The 27,715-nt window shown below is 46.9% G+C and overlaps 1 protein-coding gene across 2 annotated transcripts in view; it reads left to right on the top strand.

Annotated features, from left to right (window-relative positions):
- STK10 (serine/threonine kinase 10) overlaps positions 1-27,715 on the top strand; it is a 200,572-nt gene that overhangs the window by 153,928 nt on the left and 18,929 nt on the right. For both annotated transcript variants that reach the window (XM_077137647.1, XM_077137646.1), the window contains exons 9-15: positions 342-890; positions 3,798-3,928; positions 9,261-9,384; positions 9,805-9,984; positions 20,678-20,770; positions 23,972-24,101; positions 25,513-25,637. In XM_077137647.1, the coding sequence (XP_076993762.1) occupies positions 342-890; positions 3,798-3,928; positions 9,261-9,384; positions 9,805-9,984; positions 20,678-20,770; positions 23,972-24,101; positions 25,513-25,637 (1,332 nt within the window). The remainder of the gene's footprint in view (positions 1-341; positions 891-3,797; positions 3,929-9,260; positions 9,385-9,804; positions 9,985-20,677; positions 20,771-23,971; positions 24,102-25,512; positions 25,638-27,715) is intronic.

Here is a 27,715-nt window from a genome sequence, read left to right as displayed (position 1 = left end):
CAACTGGTGGAGCAGAGAAGCCGCTTCCCCCTTTGGAGGGGCATGAGTTGTCCAGCTGGACATAATCATCTCCACTCTTAGGAGGAGTAACAGCTATTAAGTTAAGATGAGAGGCAATTGAAAATTCCTATTCCTTAAATCAAGCAGTAATTTTCTTGTTGGGTAGGCAATAGGGAGTGGTGAGGACTGTGGCTTACTGAAGAGAGATACCTACTCTGCTCCACTGGCTCTAGCCCACTTCACCTTCTGGGTTTCTGACTTTCTAACTTGCTGCATCACTGACTTTTGCCTTGGATTTGCAGAAGTATGGCTGTGACTAATTTTTTTTTTTTTCTTTCAAGCCTCTGATGAACCACATTCAGGAATCTTCTGAGGTGAGTCAACCGAGCCTCCACGATGACAAACTTCCCAAGGAATCACCTTCCACCCTGCCGCTGCCCAGCCAGCCTCCGGACACCATAAATGGGCCCTGCAGCCAGCCAACTGGGGACAGATCCCCCAAAACCACCAGGCCCCCAGACACAGTCCTTGGAAATGAGAATGGCCCAGCCGTGCCTGCACCCCTCCGAAAGATCCGGCCAGTGTCTATGGATGCCAGAATCCAGATTGCTGAGGAGAAGCGGGTCATTGGCCAGGGTGGGGACATCAGCCCCGCAGCCAGCAGGTCTCAAAAGGCAGGCCAGAGCCGGCCCAACAGCAGCGCCCTGGAGACCTTGGGTGGCGAGAAGCTGGCCAACGGTAGCTTGGAGCCTCCTGCCCAGGCAGCCTCAGGCCCTTCCAAGAGGGACTCAGACTGTGGCAGCCTCTCCACGTCCGAGAGCATGGACTACGGTACCTCCCTCTCGGCCGACCTGTCCCTGAACAGAGAGTCGGGCTCTCTGTCCATCAAGGTAACTGCATCTTGCACCAGAAACTTGGGCAGGATGGTTGCAGGATGGTCTGCCGCTCTGTTTTGGTTTTAGGAAGCATTTAGTAGCTGCCTCTTATTTGTAGTGGTTCATGAGGATTGTTTTTTTACTTTAATTTGATTGATAGTCCAGAATATCTGGGTTCAGTGTGGAATTTGGTAACATCAAGCAATTGGTTTTGGTTTAAATTTCAACATTTGGTTAAACTCCCTGGTAAGATTTGGGAGAGAGAATTCTGGAAGTGGCAGTTCCCTTACTTGGGGCTTTTGGGGCTCACATGCTAGGTCAGCCATAGGGTCCAACTGGGAGATTCAGTGAGAGGAAGCAGGCCGCAGGCTCTCCTCCCTGGCTTGGTGGTCTTTCTGGAGGTGGGTGACATTGCAGAGGACAGTAACTATCCTGACTGGGGGCCCAGCATGACATGAACACTGCACAGAGTGCTTTCCAAATACCAGGGAGCACCTTCATCATCCCAGCTCCCAACTGGGAGCCAGCCCAGGGTCATGTCGGTGGTAAAAGGAGAGCTGGGCTTCAGATCTGTTGAGACCCCACTCTCTGTGCTCTGAACCCCATATGCCATTCTGCCTTCCCAGTGGAAGGCACGGCCTCCCTCTCCTTCCCCTGCCTACTCTCATAAATCCCAGAATGTTCTCACCTTTACATATCTGACCATGGCCACACTGGGGCCTTACAGCTCCTACCTCCCACTGCCCCTGACCAAGGCTCATTTTAGGAAAGGAACTTGTGTTGGTTTGCTAAAGCTGCTAGAATACAATATACCAGAAATGAATTGGCTTTTATAAAGGGGATTTATTAAGTTACAAGTTTATAGCTCTGAACCCACAAAAATGCCCAAACTAAGGCATCCAGAGAAAGATCCCTTGAGTCTGAAGAAAAGCCGATGTCCAAGAGATGGGAAGGCACATGGCTGGCATCTACTGGTCCTTTCCTCCTGGGTTGCGTTGCCTCCAGCTCCAGAGACTTTCTATATCAGCTCTCCAAGCATCTCCAAACGTCTATGTCTGTGTTGGTTCTGACCTCTTTCCCTCTCCCTGAGCTCTCTTAAAGACTCCAGTAAACTAATTAAGACCCACTTTGAAAGGGCAGAGTCACATCTTCATCTAATCAGAAAGTCACACCCACAGTCAGGCGTGTCACATCTCCATAGAAACAGCCTAATCAAGCAGTCCCACCCTACAATATTGGATCGAGATTAAAAGAACATGGCTCATGCCTCAGTGGAAGGATTCTGTGGCTCAGTGACAGAATGAGCCATGCCAGAGACCCAGATTCATTTCCCAGTACCTGTCCATGTAAAAAAAAAAGAGAGAGAACATGGCTCTTCTAGGGTATATAATAATTTCAAACCAGCACAGAACTGAATCTTTCTATTTTTTCCTCTGATAATTTGTCAGTGAAAACACACAATAGATGCTCAAAAACATATTTGCTAAATGAAAGGAAGAGAAAGCGGAAGAAGGAGCCAGATAGCCCAGTGGTTAGCTTCAGGAACAGAAAGAAAGCTCCATCATGAGAGTGGGTTAGACAGCAGCAGTTGAGGGGGGGGGTGTGTGTGACACGGCATTGCCCCAGGGACAGGTGTCCCATTCCTTCTCTTCTTAGAAAGATACTAAGCAGGAAAAAAGAAAAGGAATTTTTTTCTTTGATGGGAGCCAGCAGGGTCTGTGCCTGGTCCGGGGGCTGTTGAGAACATTCCTTTGCCAGCTGACTGGAAGTGAGCCGGGGAACACAGGCTGTTCTGATACAGAACTGCTGGCTGTGGCAGTGCCCCTTGGCATGCATGCAGTAGGAGATTACCTAGGGGACCAGAGGCCCAGTGACCAGGCACAGGCCCTGGGACGGCCACCTTAGGCCTCTTTTCTTCCCCTCCACTCTCTCCTCCAGCCTTCACATCTCACTGCGAGTTTGACCAGTCCTGGATTGGTCCACCTTGTGAGCCACATATCACAGGGAGATAAGGGTTAGGTGGGACGGCCCGGGCCCCTGGTGAGATGCAGCAGGAACCCTCAGCAAACAGGCACCGTCACCGACTGCTCTCTACTGGCCACAGCGGCGGGGTCAGAGCAGACTCAGAGGGCAGGGACCTACTGCCTGGGGACACATGGGTCACTCCAGGCAGGGCCGTGGGCACCAGCCGAGGGCCCACTCGCAGTGGGCGGAAGGGGGGATGCCTGAAGACAACACTACAGGCCCTCGTCCCTCTCAGAGCTCAGGATGCTCTCAGGGGACCAGATTGTCTTCAGACTGCAGGGTCCAGGCCTGCAGGCAGCCGCCTCTGGAATGCTCGCCCAGGCATGGGGAGAGATAAAGGCACGGGGGTTCTCAGCAGGTGTGGCTTCTGGTGGGATTCAGGTCAGGCGTGGCGGCCAGATCAGTTATGAAACAGCTTTGGTTTCAGGGAGCCTCTTTGGATTTTGGTTTGGCAGGCAAGGGATTGGGTCCACTGTAATAATGCATGCTAGAAAACAGATACCCAAGTATCGAGTGCTTGGCATAAGGCAGATGCCGTGTGCCCCACGTGCACCATCCCTTTGGCTGAGTACCGTCATTATCCTCATTTGACAGGTGACAGAACCGAGGCTCAGGCAGGATAGGGGCTTGCTCAAGGTCCTAGAGCCAGCGTTGGAACCCAGCTCTTCTGACAGCACATCCTACTGTGGGGGGCAGTGCCAGCCGCAGTGGGGGAGGTGCTGGGGCTGTGGGTGAAGGCCGAGTTCAGGGAAAGGAGAGGGTTTAAACTCAGACACCCAGATGCCCAGGTTGAGAGGTGAGAGGGGGATGATGGTCAACCTCTGGGCCACCCCTCCTCTGTGTGCTGTGGCATCCTCACTGGAACATTGAGCTTGTCTAATGATTTTCCCTGGCCAGGACTCCAGGCTGCACAATAAAACCCTCAAGCGGACCCGTAAGTTTGTGGTGGATGGCGTGGAGGTGAGCATCACCACCTCCAAGATCATCAGCGAGGACGAGAAGAAGGACGAGGAGATGAGATTTCTCAGGCAAGTCATGAAGGGCCATGGGTGGTGGTGACGGAGTGGGGCTGCAGTGAACAGGGTGGGTACAAGCTTCTTTTAGAGGGTCATCTTTCTGTCTTCAGCATGAAATGGGGGATCAAGGAGACGAAAGGAACCTGGTTTTGATTGAGATCTTGCAATCCTCCCATCCATCCATCCACCCATCATCTTCCTCTGTCCATCCTTTTATCCTTCTGTTCCCCTGCCTTGTAGCTACCCACCCACCCTTCCATCTTCCTTCCTCTCTCTCACCCTCCCATCTGCCTAGTCATTCACCTGCCCACCCAACTATACCTCCACCCATCTATGCATCCATTTGTCTTCTTCCATCCTTCTTTCTTTCATCTAGCCACCCTCTCTTTCTTCCTTCTAACCGTCCCTTCATCCAGCTACTCATCCATTCATCCACACATCCATCTATCCCTCCATTCATCCACCCATCCATCTATCCCTCCATTCATATCCCTCCATTCATCCACCCATCCATCTATCCCTCCATTCATCCACCCATCCATCCCTCCTTCCCTCTTTCCCTCCCTCCTTCCAGCTACCCACCCACCCATTCATCTGTTCCTTCACTCAAAACATAAACATTGACTGACCCCATGGCAGAACAGTCATTGTGCTGGAATTGGGAGTCATGATAGTGACCCAGACAGATAAGTCCATTGCCCTTGTAGAACTTACGTTTAATGCAACAAAGCAGAGTATGCAAGATTTCCCATCATGGTACACACTGTGGAGGAAGTAATGGGTGATAGGACAGTGAGTGCCTGGGCTGGAGGGAGGCTGCTGTGCCTGAAGCTCTCAGAGCTGAGCCTGAAGGGCAGGGGTAGGGTTGGACTGGCCATGAGCAGACCTGAGGGAGGACAGAGGGCGCTGCAGGTGCTGAGCCCCTGAGGCAGGCCACTTGGCTTATTTAAGGAATGGGAAGGAGGAGGCTGGAATGCAGTATGTGGTGTGGACGGGCCAGAAGGAGGAGGCAGGGGCGTGGTCAGTGGGCTGGGCAGGCGGAGCTCCTGGAGGCCTGGGAGAAAGGGGGTAAAACAGCTGGAGAACGACCAGCTCTAATGGCTGCTGGGCCAAGTCTGGGCTGTGGTGGGGCCAAGACTGGACGCTGGAGGCCTCATCCAGGACAGGTGGGCTGTGGGCTTGGGCCACAGCAGTTCTGTGGGCAAGGGAGGGAGTGGCCATGAAGTGACTTGTCCCAGGACACCCAGTTGGGGAGGGGTAGAGTGAGGTCTGACTAGGTGTATCTATGGGCCGGGGGCAGGTAGAGAGGCCACAGAGCCATGGAGCGCCTGCAGAGCCAGGGTTTTTGCAGGGTGTTTTCATTATTGATTTGGAGCAGTTTTCTAGAACCTCAAGCACGTTCTTATTTTTAACCCTGCAAACATCCCAAAGCCAAAGGGAAGCATTTGGGATGCTCTGGGGGTGTCTTTCCCCACTGGGAGCTAGGAGGATGAGGGGCAGACTTTTTGTTAGTTGCTGGCGTTCATGTGCATGCACGCATATGCACACACTCATGCACACACTCAAATACACACTCACATACACACACTCACACACACATTGGTGTCCTTTTCTGGGAGGGCTGGAGAGGCCAGGGTGGGGGTTGTTCTTGCTGGGTGACACGTTTTTTGGGTTTTTCTGTTTGTTTGTTTCCAAAGAGAGAGTTTATTACTAGGTGCATAGAAGGAGAGCAGATGGCCTAGCGGCCCAAAACGTGTCTCCACAAACTTCAGTAATTCTGATAAGTTTTATTGGAGAAAAAGATGGGCAGAGTTTAGGATAATGAGCACAGTGGCCCCAGATGATGTAATTAGAGGTGATCTAATTACTGAGCACTTGCAGATGGATTCCAGGCTTATACCTGAGGGTTTACTGGTCACACAGGAGACACCTAGAACTCCTCAAGCTTCAGACTTCAAGAGCTGGGTCCCATCATCTCCCGTCTGGGCAGTGCAGGGTCCAGGGATAGGAGTTCCACATTTGTTGCTGGAATCTCATCGAGCATCGCTGCCCTTGGGCCCTGGCAGGGGGCCTCCCCTCCTCCTCGGCAGAGGAGCTGTGCACCCTCAGATTCCAGAGGGGAGACCTGATCCAGGTGGAGAAGAGGCGAGAGGCGCTCACGAAGAACAAGGCTTTCCTCATTTGCTCACTCTCCGTGGTCTGGGGTCCGGGGGTTCTGTAAAGCCGGCCAGGCCCCCAGGCTGCACGGCCCCTCCACTGGTCCATGCCCGGGGTGACTTGGAGGTCAGCATTTCCGGAGGGCTGGCCCCGCCTCAGGGCTTTGAACCATGTGACAGAACGTCCATTGGTCTCCCCATTGGGGGCTTCTGGGTCTGAGCCCCTGCCCCTTCTGGTTCCTCCCCAATAGCCCTCTCTCTCACCCTGCCTCCCTTGTGAGAACTCACAGGTCAGGGAGGTCACACTAGAACCTGGTCGCCTCCTTCTTTCAGTATTCCTTTATTTGCTTGCCCATTTGTCAATTGTTTTCTAAACCTTAGAAAACAATGAACCAGGCTTTCCAGTTCTTTAACAGTCTCTAAAATCACTCCCAGCCTTCTCACTTCCCAGAAAAGAAGAGGGGCAGAGCGGAGCCCCTGTATGTGGCTGCAGAACCTGCCTCCCCAGAGACACAGGCAGCCTGTGACCCCTCTGTTCCTCTGCCTTGTTAGCCTCCAGCAGTGGCCACGTGTTGAGCATCTGCCCTGAGCATCTCACTTAACCCTCAAAGAACCAGACGGTTATTTTGCCACATTTTACCGATGTGGAAAGGGAGGCCCACAGAGATCAGGGACTCCCCAAGGGCACGCACCTGGAAAGTTGACAGAGCTAAGTAAGAGTCAGTCCCTCTAACCGCACTCAGTGGTCGGAAGCACTGCCTGGACCAGCTGCTCCTCATGTGGGCAAGTTCAAGGGCAGCCTTGGGGAAGGGCCACGGAGAAGGCCACTGGGTTCAGAGCGGAGTTCCCGTGGTGCAGCCTGGAAACCAGACTAAAGCGCAGGTCTCGTCAGCCTGTCCCGCAGAGTCACCAGGGAGCCCTGAGTACCAGTCAGGAGGCCCATGTTCTCTCCGCAGTGTTCATATTTATTTTTCTTTTCTTTTCCGATTATGTAAATAATACACATTGATCTCTAATGGAATGGTCCAGGGGAAAAACACAGTTAACACTTTGGGATTTATTTTGACAGTTTTTTGTGTTTGCCTACCCATGGGCAATAAACATGTTATACAATTAAGTTACACTATGTGCTTTAAGTCAAATATCTATTGTATTTATATTTTGAACAGGTAATACAATAACGTGGCTCAAAATTGATGAAACAGAGGAAGGTAAACAGAGAAAAATCTCGCTCCCTTATTTTTCTGCCAGCCAGACAATTCTCCTCCCTGTGTTAATATTTTGTGTGTGTATGTGTCCTTCCAGAAATACTCAGTGCTTAAATGTGAAAGTAAACACACCTACACATGTGCACACACATATATTGTCAATCCTCATTCTTAACGTAGATTGTGAATTTGCTTACTCATTAAAATTTGTGTGTAAGCCCCAAATCAACATTCTTGACACTTTCATGGTCATTTGTGGACGTGGGCAGAGGGATGAAAACTTGGAGTAACCCAGAATGTGCGTTCCCAGCTACGGGTGAATGAAGCAATGCTCGGCCTTCTTGCTTCAGCTCTCATCCTGTGTGATATGTTTTTAAACGGTAGCCGACTGAAAAATCAGAGGAACTGAGTCCGTGTTTAAAAAAAGTTTATTGTCCCGGAGCGAGGTTCCCGGGTCCAGGTGCTCAGGGTGCAGGCTGGGGAAGTTGCGCCCCCCTGGGGGTGGTGGGGCTAGATATAGGCTAGCTAGTGGGGGTGCTGATGACGCCTACGGGGCCTCCTGTGGTAGGTTAGGAGTTTCGTGCGCTTTAGGGCCGGGAGCATAGCTACGGGCCTTGGTGCCGGGGCATAACTATGGGCCGTGTGCAGTGGGCATAGCTACGGGCTGTGTGCAGTGAGGGTCCTTTGTTTGTCAGGCCAGGTCCTGCTTGGCTGAGTTTGAACAGCTGTATGCCCGGATGTGCACTAGTTTTAGTTCAGGTGGGGGGCCTTCCAGCCAGAGGCTACCGGGCCAGGCCTTACATTGTGCACAAGTGTCATTTAGTGCCACATGTTGCACGTCTTTCGTGCTTTCTTCTGGTGTGTTTAAATGCACCTGGCGTAGGGCTGAAGTTCTGACCAGCGTTCCTCAGCCTCAGAGGAGGCGGGATGTACCTTACAGAGAAAATCCGTGTGTGGGATAAGATTTGTTCAGGCGTGAGTTGTAGTCGCTGTTGGCAGTGAGTTCAGTGTTAATGAGTCAACAATATATATGAATACGGAGTCTTTAAGCAGAAACACACATAAAACAAGGTTATGTATAGATCACTTGGCAGAAATGTCATGGCCTGAGGTTGGTGGGAACCTAACTCTGTATTTGCCCTAGGTCTAGTATTTTGGGATTTTAAAGGACATAACTACTGTGAATAACGAGTACTGCCTTTTTTTAACAAAGATGGTAGGGTAATATAAAAGGCACACTCTTAAGCATCTTGTTTTTTCACTTAGAGATCATTCCATATTTGTTCCTACAGAGTTGTATTTTTAACAGATGGGTCCACATGTAATTAAATATGTCTCTAAGTCTTGATTTTTAAATTTTGTAAATTCCATCATATGGCTATATTTTAATTTATTTAATTAGACCTATGTCGATGGATGTTTGTTTCCAATTTTTTGCTATTATAAATAACCTTGTTTATGAACATATTTATTCAGTTGTTTTGTGCATCTGTGAATATTTCTTTAGAGTCAGTATCCAGAAGTGGAACTACCATGCCCATAAACATATTGCCAAACTGTCCTCCAGAAATGTGGTACCAATTTATATCTCTCTGGAGTATATGAAAGTATCAATTTCTGCTGTACTCTTGCCTCTTTAGCTAATGAACATTTTTTCTTTTTTTTTAACTTGCGTTTCATATCCATATAGGTTTTTTTAAATTTCTTTTCACCTTTTGTTTCATGTCTGCTCATGTTCATGCCACTCTTTTATTAGATGTTCCACTTTTTCTTGATTTATAAATGCTCTTTATATATTTAAGATTTTAACATTTTGTCTATCCATAAACATCAGATGAAGCCTGAGTTATAGCTGTGCCACTGCCCTGGCCTCCTGTGACTCTCTCCTGGCTCCGCCCCTCAGGGTTCCTAGCTCTGAGGTCTCTGATCTCCCAGAACCATTTCCTGGCTGTGAACTGTCTGCATCCTTTACCCCTTTAGGCGCCAGGAACTTCGGGAGCTTCGTCTGCTCCAGAAGGAAGAGCATCGGAACCAGACCCAGCTGAGCAGCAAGCATGAACTGCAGCTAGAGCAGATGCAGAAACGTTTTGAACAAGAAGTCAACGTGAGTGGGAAAAAGATGGGCCCCTGTGGGTTCTGGCCTCCAGGTTTTCTGTAAGTGGAAGCTGCAGCGTGGGAATGATTATGCAGTGGAAATTAATTAGCGACAATGGCCCAGTTCCAGTTCTTTTGGTTTCATGATCTCATTTAGGCATTGCCTTGTAAACAGAATCACACAGGGAAATCTCTAGAGGGGAAAGAACCTTTATTGATCACCAGACAACAGCCCTGCCAGGCTGGTCTGCCTTTTGCAAATGAGGAAACAGAGACTCAGAGAGGTTGAATGACTTGTCTCATATCACACAGCAAACACTGGATCCAAACCTAGGTCAGAGCCCAGGCTCTGGCCTTGCCTCATCCTGTTCCCCATCCCCTTCCCAGGTATAAAGTGACTTTGCTGCTTTTCTCTTTTTATTCCTCTCAGGCCAAGAAGAAGTTCTTTGACACAGAGCTGGAGAGCTTGGAGCGGCAGCAGAAGCAGCAGGTGGAGAAGATGGAGCAAGACCACAGCATGCGTCGCCGCGATGAGGCCAGGCGGATCCGCCTGGAGCAGGAACGGGACTACGCCAGGTTCCAGGAGCAGCTCAAACTGATGAAGAAGGAGGTGAATACATGCTGGAGGGAGGCAGGGGTGTCTGGGAGTATCAGGATTCTCTTGGTTCTACATGTAGAAACCCCAGCTCAACCTCATCTTAGGAAAGGAGGGTATTTTGGGGAGTGCTTGCCACTGAAAAGCTCAAGTCCAGGCATGCAGGCTCCAGATGGTCAAGATGCATCTTCAGGGGCCACTTCTCCATCCTCTGCGCTCTGTTTTGGGCTCTCCGTGTTGACTTGGCTCACAGGCAGGCCCTCGCCACGTGGCCTCAGGCAGTTCCTTCCCCTCCCAGCTTACCAACCCCAGCTGGAGGAGAGCAGGGAAGCTGGAAGGCCTGTGGGCCCAGCGGGTGCCGGTGGGTCCTCCACACCCCGTGCTCTCTTCTCCAAGACCAGCAGTCCCCTAGCTGGACCCGTGCGCCTCCCCTTCCTCTTTCCCCTCCTGGCTGGAAGATGCAAAAAGGTAGATGGTCCTGAGACAAGGGGAGGGAGGCGCTGTCTCTTAGCCTGCCTTGGGGAAGGGCTTCTGAGTCCGCAAAAACATGTCCCCCTCAGTCGAGCTAGAAACCCGGAGGCTGGCCCAGGCTTTGCTTCCCAGGCTCTCAGAAGGCGGGAAGGAGACCAGGGCGCCAGTCAGGCTGTTTGCGCTGTGAACAGCTTCCAGAGGTGAGTCGTGGCGCTCGTGGACTCGGTGAGAGCCCATCGACCAGGCTTGACCATAGTGGGCCTGGCATTGTGTCCTTCCTGGAGTCCTCGGGCACACCCCCCGGCCCACCCCCGTGGGAGCCAGGGCCAGGTGAGGGTAAGGCAAATGAGGTGCTCACCTCCTCAGGTGTGAAATTAAAGGGCCCGTCAAATCACTCACTAATCAAGATAGACAATTTTTTAATAAATAATAGGGGGAAAAATTTAGTTTGAAATGCTAGTGATCAATGAAAGGGAAGGGTAAGGGGTATGGTATGTATAATTTTTTTTTCTGTTTTCGTTTTATTTCTTTTTCTGTTTTTTTATTTCTTTTTCTGAATTGATGCAAATATTCTAAGAAATGATCATGATGATGAATATGCAACTATGTGATGATATTGTGAATTACTGATTATATATGTAGAACAGAATGATCATATGTTAAGAATGTTTGTGTTTCTTGTCATTTTTAAAAAAAAAATTTTTAATTAATTAAAAAATTTTTGAAAGATAGGTACTTTTTTTTTAGTTTAAGAAAACAAGCAATACACTTAGAACCACCAACAGTGGATATCTTAGCGTAACCATAGGCATATTTAAATAAAGTATCCGTATAATCATTGTAAAGCCTGTATTTATACAGTAAGTTTCATAAACCCAATTTAAAATTAAGGCAACAAGGAAAAATCTACCAATTCAGATAGCAAAGTTCTTAAATTCTAAGTATTAAACACTAACTGAGATACCATTTGATCAGCTGTCAAAACTGTGAATGTCCTCAAAATACCAAGTAGAGAGTTCTTACAAATATCTCAATTGCTATAGTAATGACCTATGTTACTAAATATTTCCCTGATTTTGGGAAAATGTGAAGATACAAATATTTTTACAATTAACATATGGAAATCTTAACCACCTAAAATGGATATCTAAATTAGCTTATCCATAGGCATATTAAAGAAAAAAATCAAAGTAATCGTAAAGCCTGTTTGTACAATATGTTTCATAAACCAATTTAAAATTAAAGCAAGGAAGGAAAAAAATCTATAAATACAGATATCAGAGTTACTTGAATTCTAAATATTTAACAGTATCTTAAATACCACTTGATTAACTATCAAAACTGTGTATTCTCAAAATAAGGATAGATAATATTTTAATGCAATATTTAAAAGTCAAAACTAATACAAAAAAAAAAATCACGATGAACAGAATATTAGAGATTTAAAGTCCGACAGGGCAGGATTAGGGGGAGGCTACGAGGCCAAGTGCACAAGTAAAGGCCTGGATCCTATCTTTTCTTAAAATGTTGGTATTTTGTTCAGCATAGATCTTTGGTATTAATTTTTATTTTTTTAAATATTACAGTTTTTAGGGTCCCCTTAAATTTTGTACCCTTGGTGAGCGCCTCACATAGTCCTGACCCTGGTGCTGAAAGATGGACACATGGGCTGGGGGTTTGAGGAAGCCGATGCCAAACACATCCCACCTCCAGGCTTGGGGGGCAGGCCTGGTTTCAAGTCTTAGCTCTAAGGATCGCTAGCTATTTGGCCTTGGACAAGCTGCTTCCCTGAATCCCAGTTGGCTTTTGTCAAAATGAGAGCTATCTAACACCGGTGTTATTGAGTGTTTATTTGTGTGACACTTTACTAGGTGTCAGGGATTCTGCAATGAACAAAATAGGCAAGCTTCTTACTCTCTAGCAACTGTGTATCTCTAAGGAAGCCAGGAAAAATATCATAGATAAAATAACTACTAGCTGCATAGGTGTCATAAGTGCAAATAGGCTAGTAAGCTAGAGAATACAGAGGGCTTTGGAGTGGTCTGGAAAGGCCTCTCAGTATGTGACATTGAAGCTGAGGCCAAAAAGAGGCTGCCAGGACAGGAGCGTTCCAGGAGGGTCACAAAGCATGTGCAAAGGCTCTGAAGTATGGGGAGTGCCTGGAATATTGAAAGAGTTGAAAAATATCAGTGTGGCTGGCACACAGGAAGTGAAGGAGAGATGAACACAAAATGAAATTAGACAGGTAGACAGGGCCGGATATTAAAGTGCAGTAAGCCATGGCCAGCGGCTGTTGTTTTATAAACTGTCATTAAACATAAGTGCCTCATGTAGATGTTCGTTAAGTGTCAGATCTAGTGTCTGCCCCAGAATAAGTGCTCAGTGGATACCAATGCCCTTGACCCACTACCTATAGCCACAATATAAAAAGAACTATGAAAATTCAGTTATTAAAAAACCACATCATCCAGTTTAAAAATGGGCAAGAGATATGAACAGATACTGCATGTATAGATAGCAAATAAATGCAGGAAAAGTACTCAATATCATTAGTTATTAGAGAAATACAAATTAAAAGCTATGGTGAATCTATTGAATAGATGGAAATACTAGTGGTCAATGAGAAGGAGAGGTAAGGGTTATGGCATGTGTGAGTTTTTTCTTTTTATTTCTTTTTCTGGAGTGATGCAAATGTTCTAAAAAATAATCATGGTGATGAATATACAACTATGTGATGATACTGTGAGCCATTGATTGCACACCAAATATGGAATGTTCATATGTTAAGAATGTTCGTGTCTGTATGTTGTTTTGGTTTGATAATACAAAATAAATTTTTAAAAAAGCTATGGTAAGGTGAGACAACACATCTATTAGAAATAAAACAATAAAACTAACAGTATCAAGGATGGTGAGAATATGGGGCAACAGGGATTCACATACATGCTTGTGGGGATGTAAAATAATAGAGCCTTTTTGGAAAAGTTTGGCAATTCCTTATAAAATTAAATACACTCTTACCCTGAGTCCCAGATCGCACTCTTAACTGCCTCTTCTTCCCTTTCTTGAATGTTTCTTTGATGGAATTAGGTTCGTCATCTGAATCTTGTTCCCAGATTCTTTGGCTTTCCTGGTCTCTGTTAGATCAAGATTTCTCAGACACATGGCATTCTTCACTTTGGGGACTAGATAATTCTCTGTCGTGGGAGTCATCCATCCCTGGCTTCTACCCCCTAGATGCTAGCCATGACCCCCGCCCCTGCCGCACTGGTGTGATAACCACAGGTGTCTCCAGACTAGAAGTAAAATAGCCCCTGGTTGAGAATTGCTGTCTTAGATAAAAGTCCTAATAAAATATCTCAGAAATTCACTTGTACCATCTCTGGTTCCACATCAAAGGGCTGCCTCGGATAGGACATATAACTTTAATTCAGCATTGGTCTGTGGCGTTTGCCAAAATGCCTTGTGACAGCGCCATTCGTGGCATCATACAATTTAAAGGCCTCATTAGCTGAGAGATTTCCCTTTACGAGCTTATTTAGTTTTCCAGGACAGAAGATTAGAAGCAGTCGTTTAGAACAGGATCTGGAGGTTTCTGCTAAAGGCATGGAAAACAGCAAGACATGTTACAATGGAGGGAGGGGGCAAAGAACAAAGAAAAGTACAGTCACGTGGGGACTTAGCAAAGGGGCACAAGGACTCACATAGGTCAGTAACCCCTGCAGACAGCAGCGTACCTGCAGAGGGCTCTGGCCAAGAGCTGCAAAGAGAGGCAGGGACACTGCACTCTACTGCACGTCAGCAAACCTGGATCCCAGTCCTGGCACATGTCTTTAGAAAAGTCAGTGAATTTATCAGAGTTTCACATTTTCTAATGGGGAAAGACTATCCGGCTTTCAACTAAAATTTCCTTAGGGGTCCTTCCAGGGCTACAGTTCTCCAGTGGTGTAGTGATGTAAACTATTTAAGAAGTAGTTCAATTATGTTTAATGAATTTTGCCTAAGAAGGTAGGAAAATAGAATTCTGAAAAGATTTCCTCCAAGAATAGTTAAATTTATTTTCAAGTTTAGGTAATCTAAGAAATAAGCTGTAATTGTTAAGCAAGTTTCCCATGAATGTGAAATATGACTATATATAGGAATTGAGTAGCCAAACAGGAATGCATTCTTATAGAATCATGAGGGTGTATATATATTTATTATAGATGCATATATAGGTACACATTTTATGAGATTTAATTATTTGAAACTGACAATGAATAATACATATGCTCCTAGTCAGCTAGCTTATTAAGAATGGTTTTTCCTCTGTGTAACTCTTTAATGCAGGGAGGTCAGGGCACAATAAATATTCCACACCATTGCCATAGCCCTGAAAATTTGAGGCATCTGAAATTTTATCCTCTGTTATTTCTGTATGTGTTTTCCATGCCTGAATTTGGATCTGGACATTCTTTCTCACAGTCAGTGAGTTGAAGGAAAGCAGATGGGGTGAGCCCTTCTTTTCTCTGAGCTGAATCAAAGGAAAAAGCCACATGGCGTCTGTGCGTGCCCTTCCTTTCCACCGTCCATGCTGCAGACCTGTCTGACACAGTGTGGGGCTGCTAATGCATCTGTCGGTGGTTCAGCAGCTTCTCGTCTGGGGGTCGCACTTCTCCCCACATGGTCCTTAGGTCCTGCTTGTGCCTCCTGACCAGTCATCCAAGGGTGGTGGATAGGTGGTCCCTGTCCAGGCCTCCCATTGCTACCTGGGCTTCACCTAGCATCCCACAGCCCTTGCAGAGGTGATCTTTGGGCTCCTAGAAGGATGATGGTTCAGGATTGTGGAGTAGGCAGTGGCAGGACAGTGGGCTTCCGGGGCTCTGGGGGTACCTCAAAGCAAAGCCCTTCGCTGGCTTCCTGCAACTGGAATCCCTAGACCTCACTTTGCAAACTCATATTAACAATAATAATGTGTCATAACAGTAACTGAAAGTGCTGCCATATACTGAGTGCTCACTGTGTTCCAGGTGCTTTGCCTGCCTCCATCACGTGGTCTACAGAACAGCCTCATACGGTAGATTTTGTCATTACCTGCTTTTACAGAGAAAGATACAGAGGCTCAGTGAGTTTACTTAAGCCGCTTGCCCGAGTTCAGAGTGAGGATTCACAGGCCAGCCTCTCTGACTTCAGAGTCCCCACAACCACACCACCCCACTGCCATCCTAAAAGGAGGGCAAGACCCAGCTTGCTTCTCTCCCTAGAAGCTGAAGAGACGGCTTCCCCTTTCACGCCCTCTGCACAGCAGGATGTTCTCAAACACCCCACAGCCACTTCACTTTTTCCATATTGACAATCGCTTAAGCAGTGGCAGATTTGAGGACGGGGCTGTGTATGATTTGCTTATCACTGCCTTCTACAGGGCCTGGGAAACAGCAGGAGCTCTAAACTGTGTGCTTAATGAATTCAGGAACAAAAGCCCAACAGAAGCAACAGGTAGTTCTGGAAACCAAAGGTAAACCCACGCCTACAACGTGCCTGGCTCGACCAGGACGCAGATTAAAGACAGCAGTCTTCATCAGCCAAGCCCGAGGGCCCAGAGCAAATAGGTACATCCACCTTGAAGACCGGGCAGAGGCCGCCGCCTCCTCAAAAAGCTAGGAGAGCAAAATCAAGCTTTTTAGCGCCATGAAAACTTTTTGATGACAAACATCCACAGAAAGAGAAAGTATAAAATCTGAGATGGAGGCTGCACAAACCCCAAGTACCAGAGCCCACACACTGCCACAGAATTCAGCAGGCTGGTGGGAGTCCTGTTAATGATGAGATATTCCGCCTTGGTTCAGGGCCGAAAGAGCTTTTGGTAAAGGGTGAAGAGCCTGTATGCCCTTAGGCATCCCATATCCCAGGCACCTCCTCTCTTCCACATTTCAGATCTATTTTGCAGACATTTACCCCCTGTCTGTGGCTTATCTTTTTGTTTTATTTATTTATTTATTTTTGTATAGCATAACATATATACAAAGCAAAGAAATAAAAAAGTAGTAGTTTTCAAAGCACTCTTCAACAAGTAGTTACAGAACAGATCCCAGCGTTTGTCATGGGCTACCATATGATCCTTTCATATTCCTCCTTCTAGCGGCTCCAGAATATAGGAGGCTACGGGGCTTAAATACATTTTTATCATCACAATCGACTTTTTTTTCCTTCTTTTTTTGTGAACAATAACATATATACAAAAAAGCTATAAATTCAAAAGCACAGCACCACAATTAGTTGTAGAACAGATTTCAGACTTTGACATGGGTTACAATTTTAGGTTTTTACTTCTAGCTGCTCTAAAATATTGGAGACTGAAAGATATCCATTTAATGATTCAGCATTCATATTCATTTGTTAAGTCCTATCTTCCATGTTTAATTCCACCATCACCTTTGATCTTTCCATACCTCTCTTTGGAGTTGTTTGGGCTATAGCAAATCTAAATTTTTTATATTGGAAGGGTCTGTCATTAATATGGGGTAGGGAGATGGACTATCTGATGTCCTGGAGAGGATGGACTAGGTTTCAGGACTTATCTGGACCAGGGACCCATCTAGAGGTTGTAGGTTTCTGGAAAGTTAATCTGGTGCCTGAGACCCTTGTGGAATCTTATATATTGCCCTAGGTGTTCTTTAGGATTGGCTGGAATGGTCCTGGTTGGGGGTTGGCAGGTTATGATAGGTAGCAAGGTCTACCTGAAGCTTGCATAAGAGCAACCTCCAAAGTAGCCTCTCGGCTCAATCTGAACTCTCTCTGTGTGGCTTATCTTTTTATTCTCCTAAGAATATCTTGCATAGGGTAGACTCTCTTAATTTTGGTGAAATCTAGCTTATCTTCTTTCTTCTTTTAGTGATTGTGCTTTGGTGTTATATCTAAGAAATCTTTGTCCAACCTAATTGTGTTTTGGTGTTACTTCTAAGAAATCTTTGCCCAACCTAAGGTCACATGTTTTCTTCTAGAAGTTTTACCATTTTAGGTTTTACATTTGGATGTATGATACATTCTGTGTAAATTTTTATGGATGAGATTCTTTTTTTTTTTCCTTTGCCAGTGGATGTTATAATGTCCTTGACATTTTCAATGTCATATTCTGTAAACTCTGGATCCTGTTATAATCTTTTGGAGAATGTTGAATTTTTTTGGTTTTAGCCAGCAGTCAACCCTGTTAGGTTCAGACCACTTATCTTCTGTGGGTGGTTCCAATCTTAGTTAAGCTTTCAAGGCCTCTGCTATACTGCTTTGGATCTTACTCATCCACAGCTCAGGGGTGAATCTGAGGCTTGTGGAGGTTCATACAGAGAGTTAGGAATTTTTTCTTTTCCTTCTCTCTCCTCTCCAGAATTCTCCACACACTCTCTGGCCTGCACAGGTACCTTCCCCCAGTTTTCTGGCCAGAAAGGGGTGGTTTCTTTTTCAGCCTTCTGTTTTGCTCACCTCCTGTACAGGCCCACGTGGGAGCAAAGGGACAAGAGCAAAAAGGAAGGAAATAAAAAAGGAGAACTTAACCCCTGTACCTGTCCCTTTTACAAGTTTCGACCCCCTTTTATAGTCACCTGCTTTTGTTTACTTTTCAGAGTCCTCAGGTAGTTGCTTTTTGTACCTTATCCAGAGTTTTTCATTGTAATTAACGAGATGGGCTATATCAGCTTACCCACCATGCAAGAACTCCTCTGGAATGCTCTTTTTTTTTTTAAATCACAGGCAGTAGTTTGCCCCTCACTTAGAGCCAGCTTCTGCGTGCCTTCCATCAGTCAGTGCATGTTTTGGGTTGTTAGGCCCCTGGGAAGTTGTGTGTTCCTCCAAGGGGACTGCCTGAGGGGCTCTGTGTTTCTAAATAAAATGCCAGGAGCCCAGCATGCCTGTAGCCCTTCATGCTAGATCAAAATTGCCGCCCAAGGCCCAAGATGGGTCTTTTCATGGTCACTTTTTCCTAAAGGAACCTCCTTTCTCACCGTGTAGGACCCTGTCCATTCCCAGGAGTCTCTGGGCAGTGGGGCAAACAGTGGGCCTTTTCCCATCCAGTTAGCTGGGTGACCTTGACCCCAGTATGCTTGTATCTTCTTTGCTACTGTTTAACCCTTGTGTGCCTCCATTTCCTAATAGTAACTACCCCAGAGGGTTGTGGTGAAACCTAAGTGAGTTATTACATGTAAAGCCCCTGGAACAGTGCCTGGTCTATACTAACAGATACATGCAAGTATTTGTAGTATCTGTATTCCTAACTCTCTGTTGTCCTTTCTCACTATTTTTATACAAGCTTCTCTTAGAGTGGTTGGTCTGAAAGGAAAAGAAAGATGCCATGGATGGAGGCTCTGTTTGTACTTTTATTGCCCAGTTTAATCACTGGTCTTAAGAGGGCTTGACTGTCTTTGTGCAAGACCCTGGATGAATGAACTTGAATTCCCACAAGACAAATAAATGGGAGAGAGAAAATTTTGCCCACCTGGCTGCTCGCTGCAGCACCTGAGGCTCAGTCATTGTTTGCTAAAAACTGACGTGGCCACAGGACATCATCTGAAGGGTTTCTCGGCCTTGGTACTACAGACTTTGGGGCTGGATTAGACCTTTGTGGCGTGGGGTCTCTCCTGTGCATTGTAGGATGTTCGGCAATGTCCCTCACCTCTATCTGCTGGACGCCAGTAGCACCCCATCCTGCAGCTGTGATAACCAAAAATTTCTCCCAACATTGCCAGATGTCCCCTAAGGGGTCAGACCACCCCCATTCAGAAACCACTGATCTAAGTCAGTGCATGATTATCCAGCAGGGATGGGAACAGAGCCCTAATTTAAGGGCCTGTGTGTTGCCTGCCCCACCCCCACCCCAGAGGTGCTGCTGGCCTGAACTTCACCTATAGATAGATGCCTTTTCAGGTGTCTGAGAGCCCAAGGAGGATGAAAAACTGCCCTGGGCCTGCTCCTCACCAAGGGCAAAGAGCTGCTTAGCTCTTTCCTTACCTCCCTGCTCCTGCAGTCTACCCCTGGGATAGGTGCTCAAAAGCTTAGCTCAGAGTGGGTCAGTGGCCCTGCCCAGACTTTAGAGGCTCTAGCTGTTCAGTGCTGCTGAAGCAGGAAACCAGGCCTGCAACTGAGGGCTGCTGGAACGTGCCCCCCACCCCAGCCCTCAGTCCCTTAGGAAGGTGAGCAGGGCACAGCTTCAGAGTCAGATGGCCTCGTTTAGAATTTTGGCTGTGCTTCTTACCAGCTGTGCAACCTAGAATTAGTCACTCTACCTCTCTGAGTCTCAAGTCTCCCATCCATAAAACCAGAAAAATTACAGTCTACCAGTTTTGATCAGTGTTGCTATTATAAGGCAGACACCTAAGTTCAACTGGCTTGAGGAGGAAAGAAAACTTGTTGAATCTAACCAGGGGGGCAGCAGTGTCACCAGGATCCATCTTTCTCATCTCCTAACATTGCTTCCCTGTGTTGATTCCATCTCAGGCAGCCCTCCTCCAAGGGATGAGAGGGTGGCCCTTTCCAGCTCTTGGCCCAGCTTCTCCTAGCTTAGCAATCCTAGAGGAAAGAGAGTCCTATCTGTGGAGTTCCTGCAAGCATCCTGATGCGCCTGCTGGCCCAGGGAGGATCACAAGCTCATCTCTGAGCCAATCATGAGGCCACATAGATTGACCAGCCTTGATTATATATATATATGCCCAGCTTGGAGCTGGAGATGGAGCTGGAAGGTACCTTCCTACCTGAACCCCAGGGAGATGTTTCTCTAAAGCATATGGTCTCACTGGGCATGAATTGTGTCATAGCTATTACAATGGCCTGTGTCCTTCTACAGGGCCACAGCACATGAAAAGACATACAGTGTATCTGTGGAGTTGATATTTCATAGGGGATGGCATACACAGGAAAAAAATATCTAAAAGCGCTTTCTAAGGGGGCAGTAATGAACCAAAGATTAAGGAACATGTTTCTAAAGGAAACTGGGGTTCTGCTACCAGAAGGGGAGTGGATACCAAGCAGCCCAAAATAGTCCTTGTTCATTCCAGGGTAATTGGGAACTGGACTCAGCAGCAGAAAGAAGGAGACCAGTATGTGCCACTTGCCAGAGCAGCTTGGTAGAAAATGGAGGAAGGTGTGGAGGGACAGGGCCTGGAGAGCTGAACCATTGTCTGTGTCTGCCTGGCCCAGGGGTTCTGGAATTAAAGACTTACTTTTAGGAAATATGGGGCAGTCCCCTGACCCAGCTTCTCTGCTCTCTCTGCAGGTGAAGAATGAGGTGGAGAAGCTTCCCCGGCAGCAGCGAAAGGAAAGTCTGAAGCAGAAGCTGGAGGAGCACACGCAGAAAAAGCAGCTTCTTGTAAGTTCACCACCTGAGCCCACCACCTGGGAGAGTAGGAGCTAGGAGGTCCCAGGTTTGAGACCCTACATGGTGACCAGGCCCCTAACAGCTCAAAGCTGCCCCCTCTCTGTCTGGAGTACCCATATCTTCTTCTGTATGCCTTAACCCTACCTATCCTTCATGGCCCTTTGTTGCCACCTCCCCTATGCTGCCTTCCCTGATTGCCGTCAGGCTGGTTGGAAGTGAGCTCTCCTGTCTGCACATCCTGGTTCTTTATGTTTATCTCCCAACAAAACCCTGAGTACCTCCTGCTTTTAGGGTCATTTGTTTGTACATCTCATCTCCTTGACAGCCCAATATATCCATCTGCCCATTTGGTATCACTTGGCATCTCAAAGACATCAAACCTGAGATCTCCTAGACCTGGTCCTATTCTCGAGGGGGCACCATCCTCCATTCAGTTGTCAGGCCAGAAACCTTGTCATTCCTGGCACCTTCCCATCCCTCCAGTCCTTCAGCACCTTCTGAAACCTGATATTTTTTATCTCCCAAGTATCTCCTGATCTATCAACCTGTCAACAACTCCGTGTTCAAACCATGTCACCTTTTGCTTGGATGGCTGCAGTAGCCTCCCACTCTTCTCCCTGCTCTCTCTCTCTTGCTCCTGCAATTCTCTCTCTCACACCAGCAGGTGTGTACAAATTGCAGATCTGATCAAGTCACCCTCCCCCTTGTGCCCTGGGTCTCAAAACACTTTGGTGGCTCTTCTTTTTGTCAAGAAGATAAAAACCAGCCTCCTTACCGTACAAGACCTTATGGTCTGGCCCCTGCCTTCCTCTCCAGACTTGTCTCTGTGCCCTCTGCCCCAGCCTTCTTTTTGTCCTTTGTCAGCACCTTTCTCCCACTACAGGGCCTTTGCTCATTCTGCTTCCTCTGCCTCTGAATACAGAGAATATTAGAGTCCACACTTACAAATGCGTTTTTGTACATGATCTAATTAAGCAGTCATGGCTTTCAAAGGTGCTGTTTGTTTGCCCATTTACAGAGGAGGAAACAGAGGCTCAGAAAATTGCCATTGCAGAGCTCATGGTGGGAGGCCAAGGATTCTAACTCAGTATGAGTCCAGACCTCACACTCTGTGCAGATGCCATGATACTTCCCTACACCTGTCCCTTGATGCTGTAATTAGAAAAAGAGTGCAGGGGTGGTGAGGGTGGGGGAAACGGGGTATGCAGATTGGATGACCCTTTAAGAAGGTGATCATCATTTTATCAAGAGCCTCAAAAATGTACACATCATTTTCTGCTTCTCATTTACTAATCCTGAGGAAGTAAATCACAGGGATTTAACACACGTGGAACTATCAGAATGTCAAGGGCAGTGCCATCTAAAACAGTGGAAACCTAGAGACAAACTATTATTTGTTTGGTAAATAAATTAGGGTCTGTCCTACCATGGAATAGCTCCCGCGATCGAAGATTGCATTATAATATGGAAAGGAAGTTTAAATATATTTTATGAAACACCAGTAACACACAGATATTGACATACCCCTACCACAAACAGCTGACTAGCCCTGGATTATATAAGATTATTAGGGACTTAATTTTTTTCTTATATATTTCTGTATTTCTTAATTTTAGTCTTTCTTTCTTACTCTTTATTGTAGAAAATTAAAAACAGACAGATAAATATAATAGTATAATGAACCTCCATGTACCATCACCTGGTGACCATATACCATTATCAACTCTATGTCATTCATTCCTTCCCCTCCTCACCATAATTTTTTTTATTAATTTTAAAATTTTTTTTAAATACCAAAAAACACCAAACAAACACAAACATTCGTAACTTTTGATCATTCCTGTTCTACATATATAATCAGTATATTCACAATGTCATCACATAGTTGCATATTCATCATCATGATCATTTCTTGGAACATTTGCATCTATTCAGAAAAAAAATAAAAAGAAAACAGAAAAAAATTCATGCATACCATACCCCCCTTCCCCTCACCGATCACCAGCATTTCACTCTAAATTTATTTTAACATTTGTTCCCCCTATTATTCATCTTTATTCCATATGTTTTACTTGTCTGTTGATAAGGTAGCTAAAAGGAGCATCAGACACAAGGTTTTCACAATCACACAGTCACATTGTGAAAGCTATATCATTATACAGTCATCTTCAAGAAACATGGCTACTGGAACACAGCTCTACATTTTCAGGCCGTTCCCTCCAGCCTCTCCATTACATCTTGACTAACAAGATGATATCTACTTAATGCGTAAGAATAACCTCCAGGATAACCTCTTGACTCTGGAATCTCTCAGCCATTGACACTTTATTTTGTCTCATTTCACTCTTCCCCCTTTTGGTTGAGAAGGTTTCCTCAATCCCTTGATGCTGAGTCCCAGCTCAGTATAGGATTTCTGTCCCACATTGCCAGGAAGGTCCACATCCCTGGGAGTCGTGCCCCACGTAGACAGGGGGAGGGTGGTGAGTTTGCTTGTTGTGTTGGCTGGAGAGAGAGGCCACATCTGAGCAACAAAAGAGGTTCTCTTGGGGTGACTCTTAGGCCTAATTCTAAGTAGGCTTGACCTATCCTTTGTGGGGTTAAGTTTCATATGAACAAACCCCAAGATTGATGGCTCAGCCTATAGCTATGATTGTCTGCACTGCTTGTGAGAATATCAAGAATTCAACTTGGGGAAGTTGAATTTTCCCCCTCTCTCAACATTCCCCAAAGGGGATTTTGCAAATGCTTTTTTATTCACTGTCACCATAATATTTTGAAGCAAATCCCAGGCATTGTAATCTTTCATCCATAAACATTTCAGTATGTATCTCTAAAAGAGAATCAGCGCAATGTCATAAACATACTTAAAAATTTTAACAATTTAACAACAATTGCTTAATAAGTTCATCTTCACAGTCAAGTCGCCATTCAGGTTTCCAGTTGCCTCGTGAATGTCACACTTGATTTATTTACATTTTTACAACACATGGTTTGAATCAGGATCCATCCACAGATAAGGCCCACATGTGTCTGTCAGCTGACGCGTCCCTAAGTGTCTTAAATTTCCTCTCCGTAGATTTTCTTTCTCTAAACTTTCTTTACCGGTGACGATGACTTTTCTACTGTAATAAGACTAGAGCTGAGGCGCCGACCCGGGCCCCGGGTAAAGCTGCGTCCTGCCCCCGCCCGCAGGACCGGGACTTTCTCAGCAGGCAGAAGGAGGACCTGGAACTGACCATGAAGAAGCTCACGGCCGAGAACAGGCACGAGATCTGCGATAAGGAGCGCGAGTGTCTCAAGAGGAAGCAGGACCTCCTCCGCAGTAGGTGCCCCGGAGTGGCCAAGCACCCGGGCCCCAGATCCCTTCAAAGACAATCCCAGCCCTGGGAAGCGCAGGGGGAGGGGGACAAAATGGCTAGGTCCTCTCCATCCTAAAGACTAAATATTAAATATTAGCCTTAATGGTGAGCCATTAGAAAAACTTCTGAAGTCAGAAAGGAGGCAAGGATGCCTGTTATCCCCAATGCTCTTTGATATAATTCCAGATGATTTAGTCAATCCAGTGAGGCCAGAAAAAAAAAAGCAGAGGAAAATTGTAAATAAGTGAGCTGGATTAGCAGGCTGGTGGGCAGTGCTGAGAGCCCACCACACAGCATCAGAGAGGGAGCAACTGCTGTGCTGGGCAGGGGGCAGTCAACGAACATACCTTAATCTCAGCAATTTTCCTCACCCAGACCCTCGAAGGCAGGGTCCACCGATATCCCCATTTCATAGATGGGGAAACTGAGCCTTGGAGAGTTAGCATTCTTTGGCTGTGGCTGCACAGTTAAGGAGCGGTAGAGCTGAATACAGATTTCACCTTGAAGCTGTTCGGCACTTTGGTGGCCGGTGCAGTTAGGCAACGTAAACCCTCCATCATTTGGTGTGGATCAGTAAAATTGGATCCTCCATGTTCCGATATTCTAGATACAGCACAGATGTTTCAGAAAGCCCTGGTGGCCATTTGTCCATCCCATAATATCCACTGACAAGAACCATTGGCTTGGAAAACAGAATCACTTTTCTGATGTACTCTCGATCAAGTCCGGTGTTCACAGAACAGGAATACAATGAAATGAACAGCGCAGTGGGGGGGGGAGTAAGCACAACCTCATCTGTGCACCTTGCAGGGCTTGGGGTTCTCTGCCTACCCTGCACACCAGGGTTGATTAACAGGGGTTAATGTCATTGTTCTGATGGCACGTGCAGGTTCCTCCAGGGAAATAGTGACAAGATCCACCCTGTTTTCTTCACCATGAGTCATTTTCACCTGCCTCATGGAAAAAGAAGAAGCTCAAACTTAAAGCTCCTAAGGACATTTCTCCCTGCGTGGTAGCCTTGTGCCCATTTGACAGAATTGGAAGCTGAGGCCTGGGGAGGATTTTCAGCATCCCAAATCACAGTGAGGAGGTGGATTCCAGCCCAGGCCTCGGGTTTCTCTGCAGAGCTCCTGGCTATGAACACTTTCTGCCGTGCCGTGCTCTGGGAGCTATTGTCCCCTTAGGTCTCAAGGAAGCTTCCAGGAGTTGTCTCGGTCCAATGAGCAAAGTAGTCTAATGAGGTAGCAGGTGTGTGCCATTCCTCTGTGCTCGGCGGGTTAGTTATCAGCTGCAGCATGACGGGGCCTAGTGGAGAGGAGCCCCCAGTGCGGGGAGGGCCTGTCAGCACCTGACCAGGTGGCCTGTCCTCCACAGGCCGGGAGGCGGCCCTGTGGGAGATGGAGGAGCACCAGCTGCAGGAGAGACACCAGCTGGTGAAGCAGCAGCTCAAAGACCAGTACTTCCTGCAGCGGCACGAGCTGCTGCGCAAGCACGAGAAGGTACGGCTCCCTGGGCCCGGTGGGACAGCGGGGCCTGCTGCCGCTAAGTCTGGGAGGGCTGTGATGAGGCACCTCTTTGTACTGTCTATGGCCACGATGAGACCTCCCAGGTGAGACCCTCCCAGGGATGTCCTACCTGTCAAACTGCCAGGTCGCGGGGTAGTCAATTAGGACAGCAAGCTAGACTGAAAGTAACAGCCAAGACTTTATTCCCTTACTGGAACAGCCCAAGCAGGAGGCAAGGAGAGGCCCCAGGTCCCCGGTGTTCCATTTTCCCCCAGGGAACGGCACCGGGTGAGGGTCAGAGGATGCACAGTGCAGACCTGGGAGAACTGTTTTGATCCCGAGGTGCCCCGCACAGAACAGACCTGCCTTCTGGACGGGGGGGGGGGGGGGGGGGGGGGGGGGGGGGGGGGGGGGGGACACAGAGGAGGGAGAGGGCCCAGGGCCAGGGGTGGAAGAGTCCTGAGTTAGAGAGGAGAGCAGTGCCTCAGCCAAGCCCCCCGAGAAGGTGAGCTCAGTGGGCTAGCCTGGGCAGTGCCTGAGTTGAGGCTTCCCCTCCCCAGTAAGGAGGCGTCTGCAGAAGGAATGCAGAGGTGCAGGGTGAGGGGCTGAGTCTGTAACTGCACCTCCCTCCAGGAAAGTGCAGCGCACCGAGTCTGGTGTGAGGAGAGCAGCTTCTGCCATGAGGCCTGCCACGCAAAGCTGAGATTGCCTATGGTCAGGCCCGAATGAGCACACATGTGGTTTTGGCCTGGAGCTGGACCCCGTCACTATTTCTAACAGGGAAGCCAGGAGTTAGGGAAGCCATGGCAGGATGCAGGCTGCCTCATTGACTCTGACGCCAATGTGTGTGTGTCTGTGTGTCTCATATCTTTTTCTTTTTCACTATTTCTTTTTGTCCTCTCTTTCTTTCCATTCTCTTTATTTTCCTCTTCTCTATTCATTCCTTTATGGTACTTTTAGGTCTCAACTTAAATGCCCCCTCTGTCGGGAAACCTTCCCTAACCCCCCAGGCCTGGCAGGGACCCCTGCTCTGTGTGGCCAGAGCTCTCTGTACATCTGTGGTAATCATCTCTCTCGCTTCCATTCCAATAGTGGGAACGGTGGTGGGTAAATTGAGGTCTGGACACTGGCAGGTGTGGCTCATTACAGCTCCTAAGCCAGGAGCTCTGCTGGGCTTGTGCTGAGGGCTGTGGGGACTCACAATAAGGGTGCTCAACCCAGCTAGGAAGTCAGGGGAGGCTTCTTGGAGGAGATGATGCCGGTGCTGCATTTTGAGATACACGTAGGTGTCAGGGGAAGGAAAAAAACTTTGAATGTATAAGACTTTTTATATATAGGTTTGCTATATTAATAGCCCTTCTGTTGCTAATTCCTAATATTCCAATGTTTTGGACCAGCTAGAAGGAAAATTCTGAGTTTGTGGAATGGTAGCCCATGACAAACTCTGGGATCTGTAACTATTGGTTGAAGTATGCTTGAAAATCATTGCTTTTTTCTTTCTTTGCTTTTTTATATATGTTATATTTTGCAATTAAAAAAGCATTAAAAACCTCCAGATGGGTCCCTGGACTAGATAAGTCCTGAAACCTGGAGGGCTCAGCCTATCCAGAACATCAGCTAGTTCCATCTCCCTACTCCATATTATTGATACACCCTTCCAAAATGAAAAAGTTAGAATGACCATAGCCCAAATACCCGAAAGAGTGGGATAGAAAGAGGAAAGGTGATTATGGAGTTATAAGAGAGGGTAGGATTTAACAGACGATTACATTGCTGAATTATTACATCGACATTTCTTTTCATCTCCAGTATCTCAGAGCAACTAGAAGTAAAAACCGAAATTGTGGAATTGTAACCCATGTCAAACTCTGACATCTGTTCTACAATTTTAATTGTTGTGCTGTGTTTTAAAATTTATTACTTTTTTGTGTACATGTTATTTTTCACAAAAAAGAAAAAAAGTCGATTGTGATGATAAAAAAATATTTATTCCTTCTAGCCTCCTATATTCTGGAGCAGCTAGAAGGAAAAATCTGAGCGGATCATAAAGCCTATGACAAACTCTGGGATCT

Source organism: Tamandua tetradactyla, chromosome 20, assembly GCF_023851605.1.
Source record: "Tamandua tetradactyla isolate mTamTet1 chromosome 20, mTamTet1.pri, whole genome shotgun sequence".
NCBI classification, from domain to species: domain Eukaryota; kingdom Metazoa; phylum Chordata; class Mammalia; order Pilosa; family Myrmecophagidae; genus Tamandua; species Tamandua tetradactyla.
This window is presented reverse-complemented; position numbering and strand designations above follow the sequence as displayed.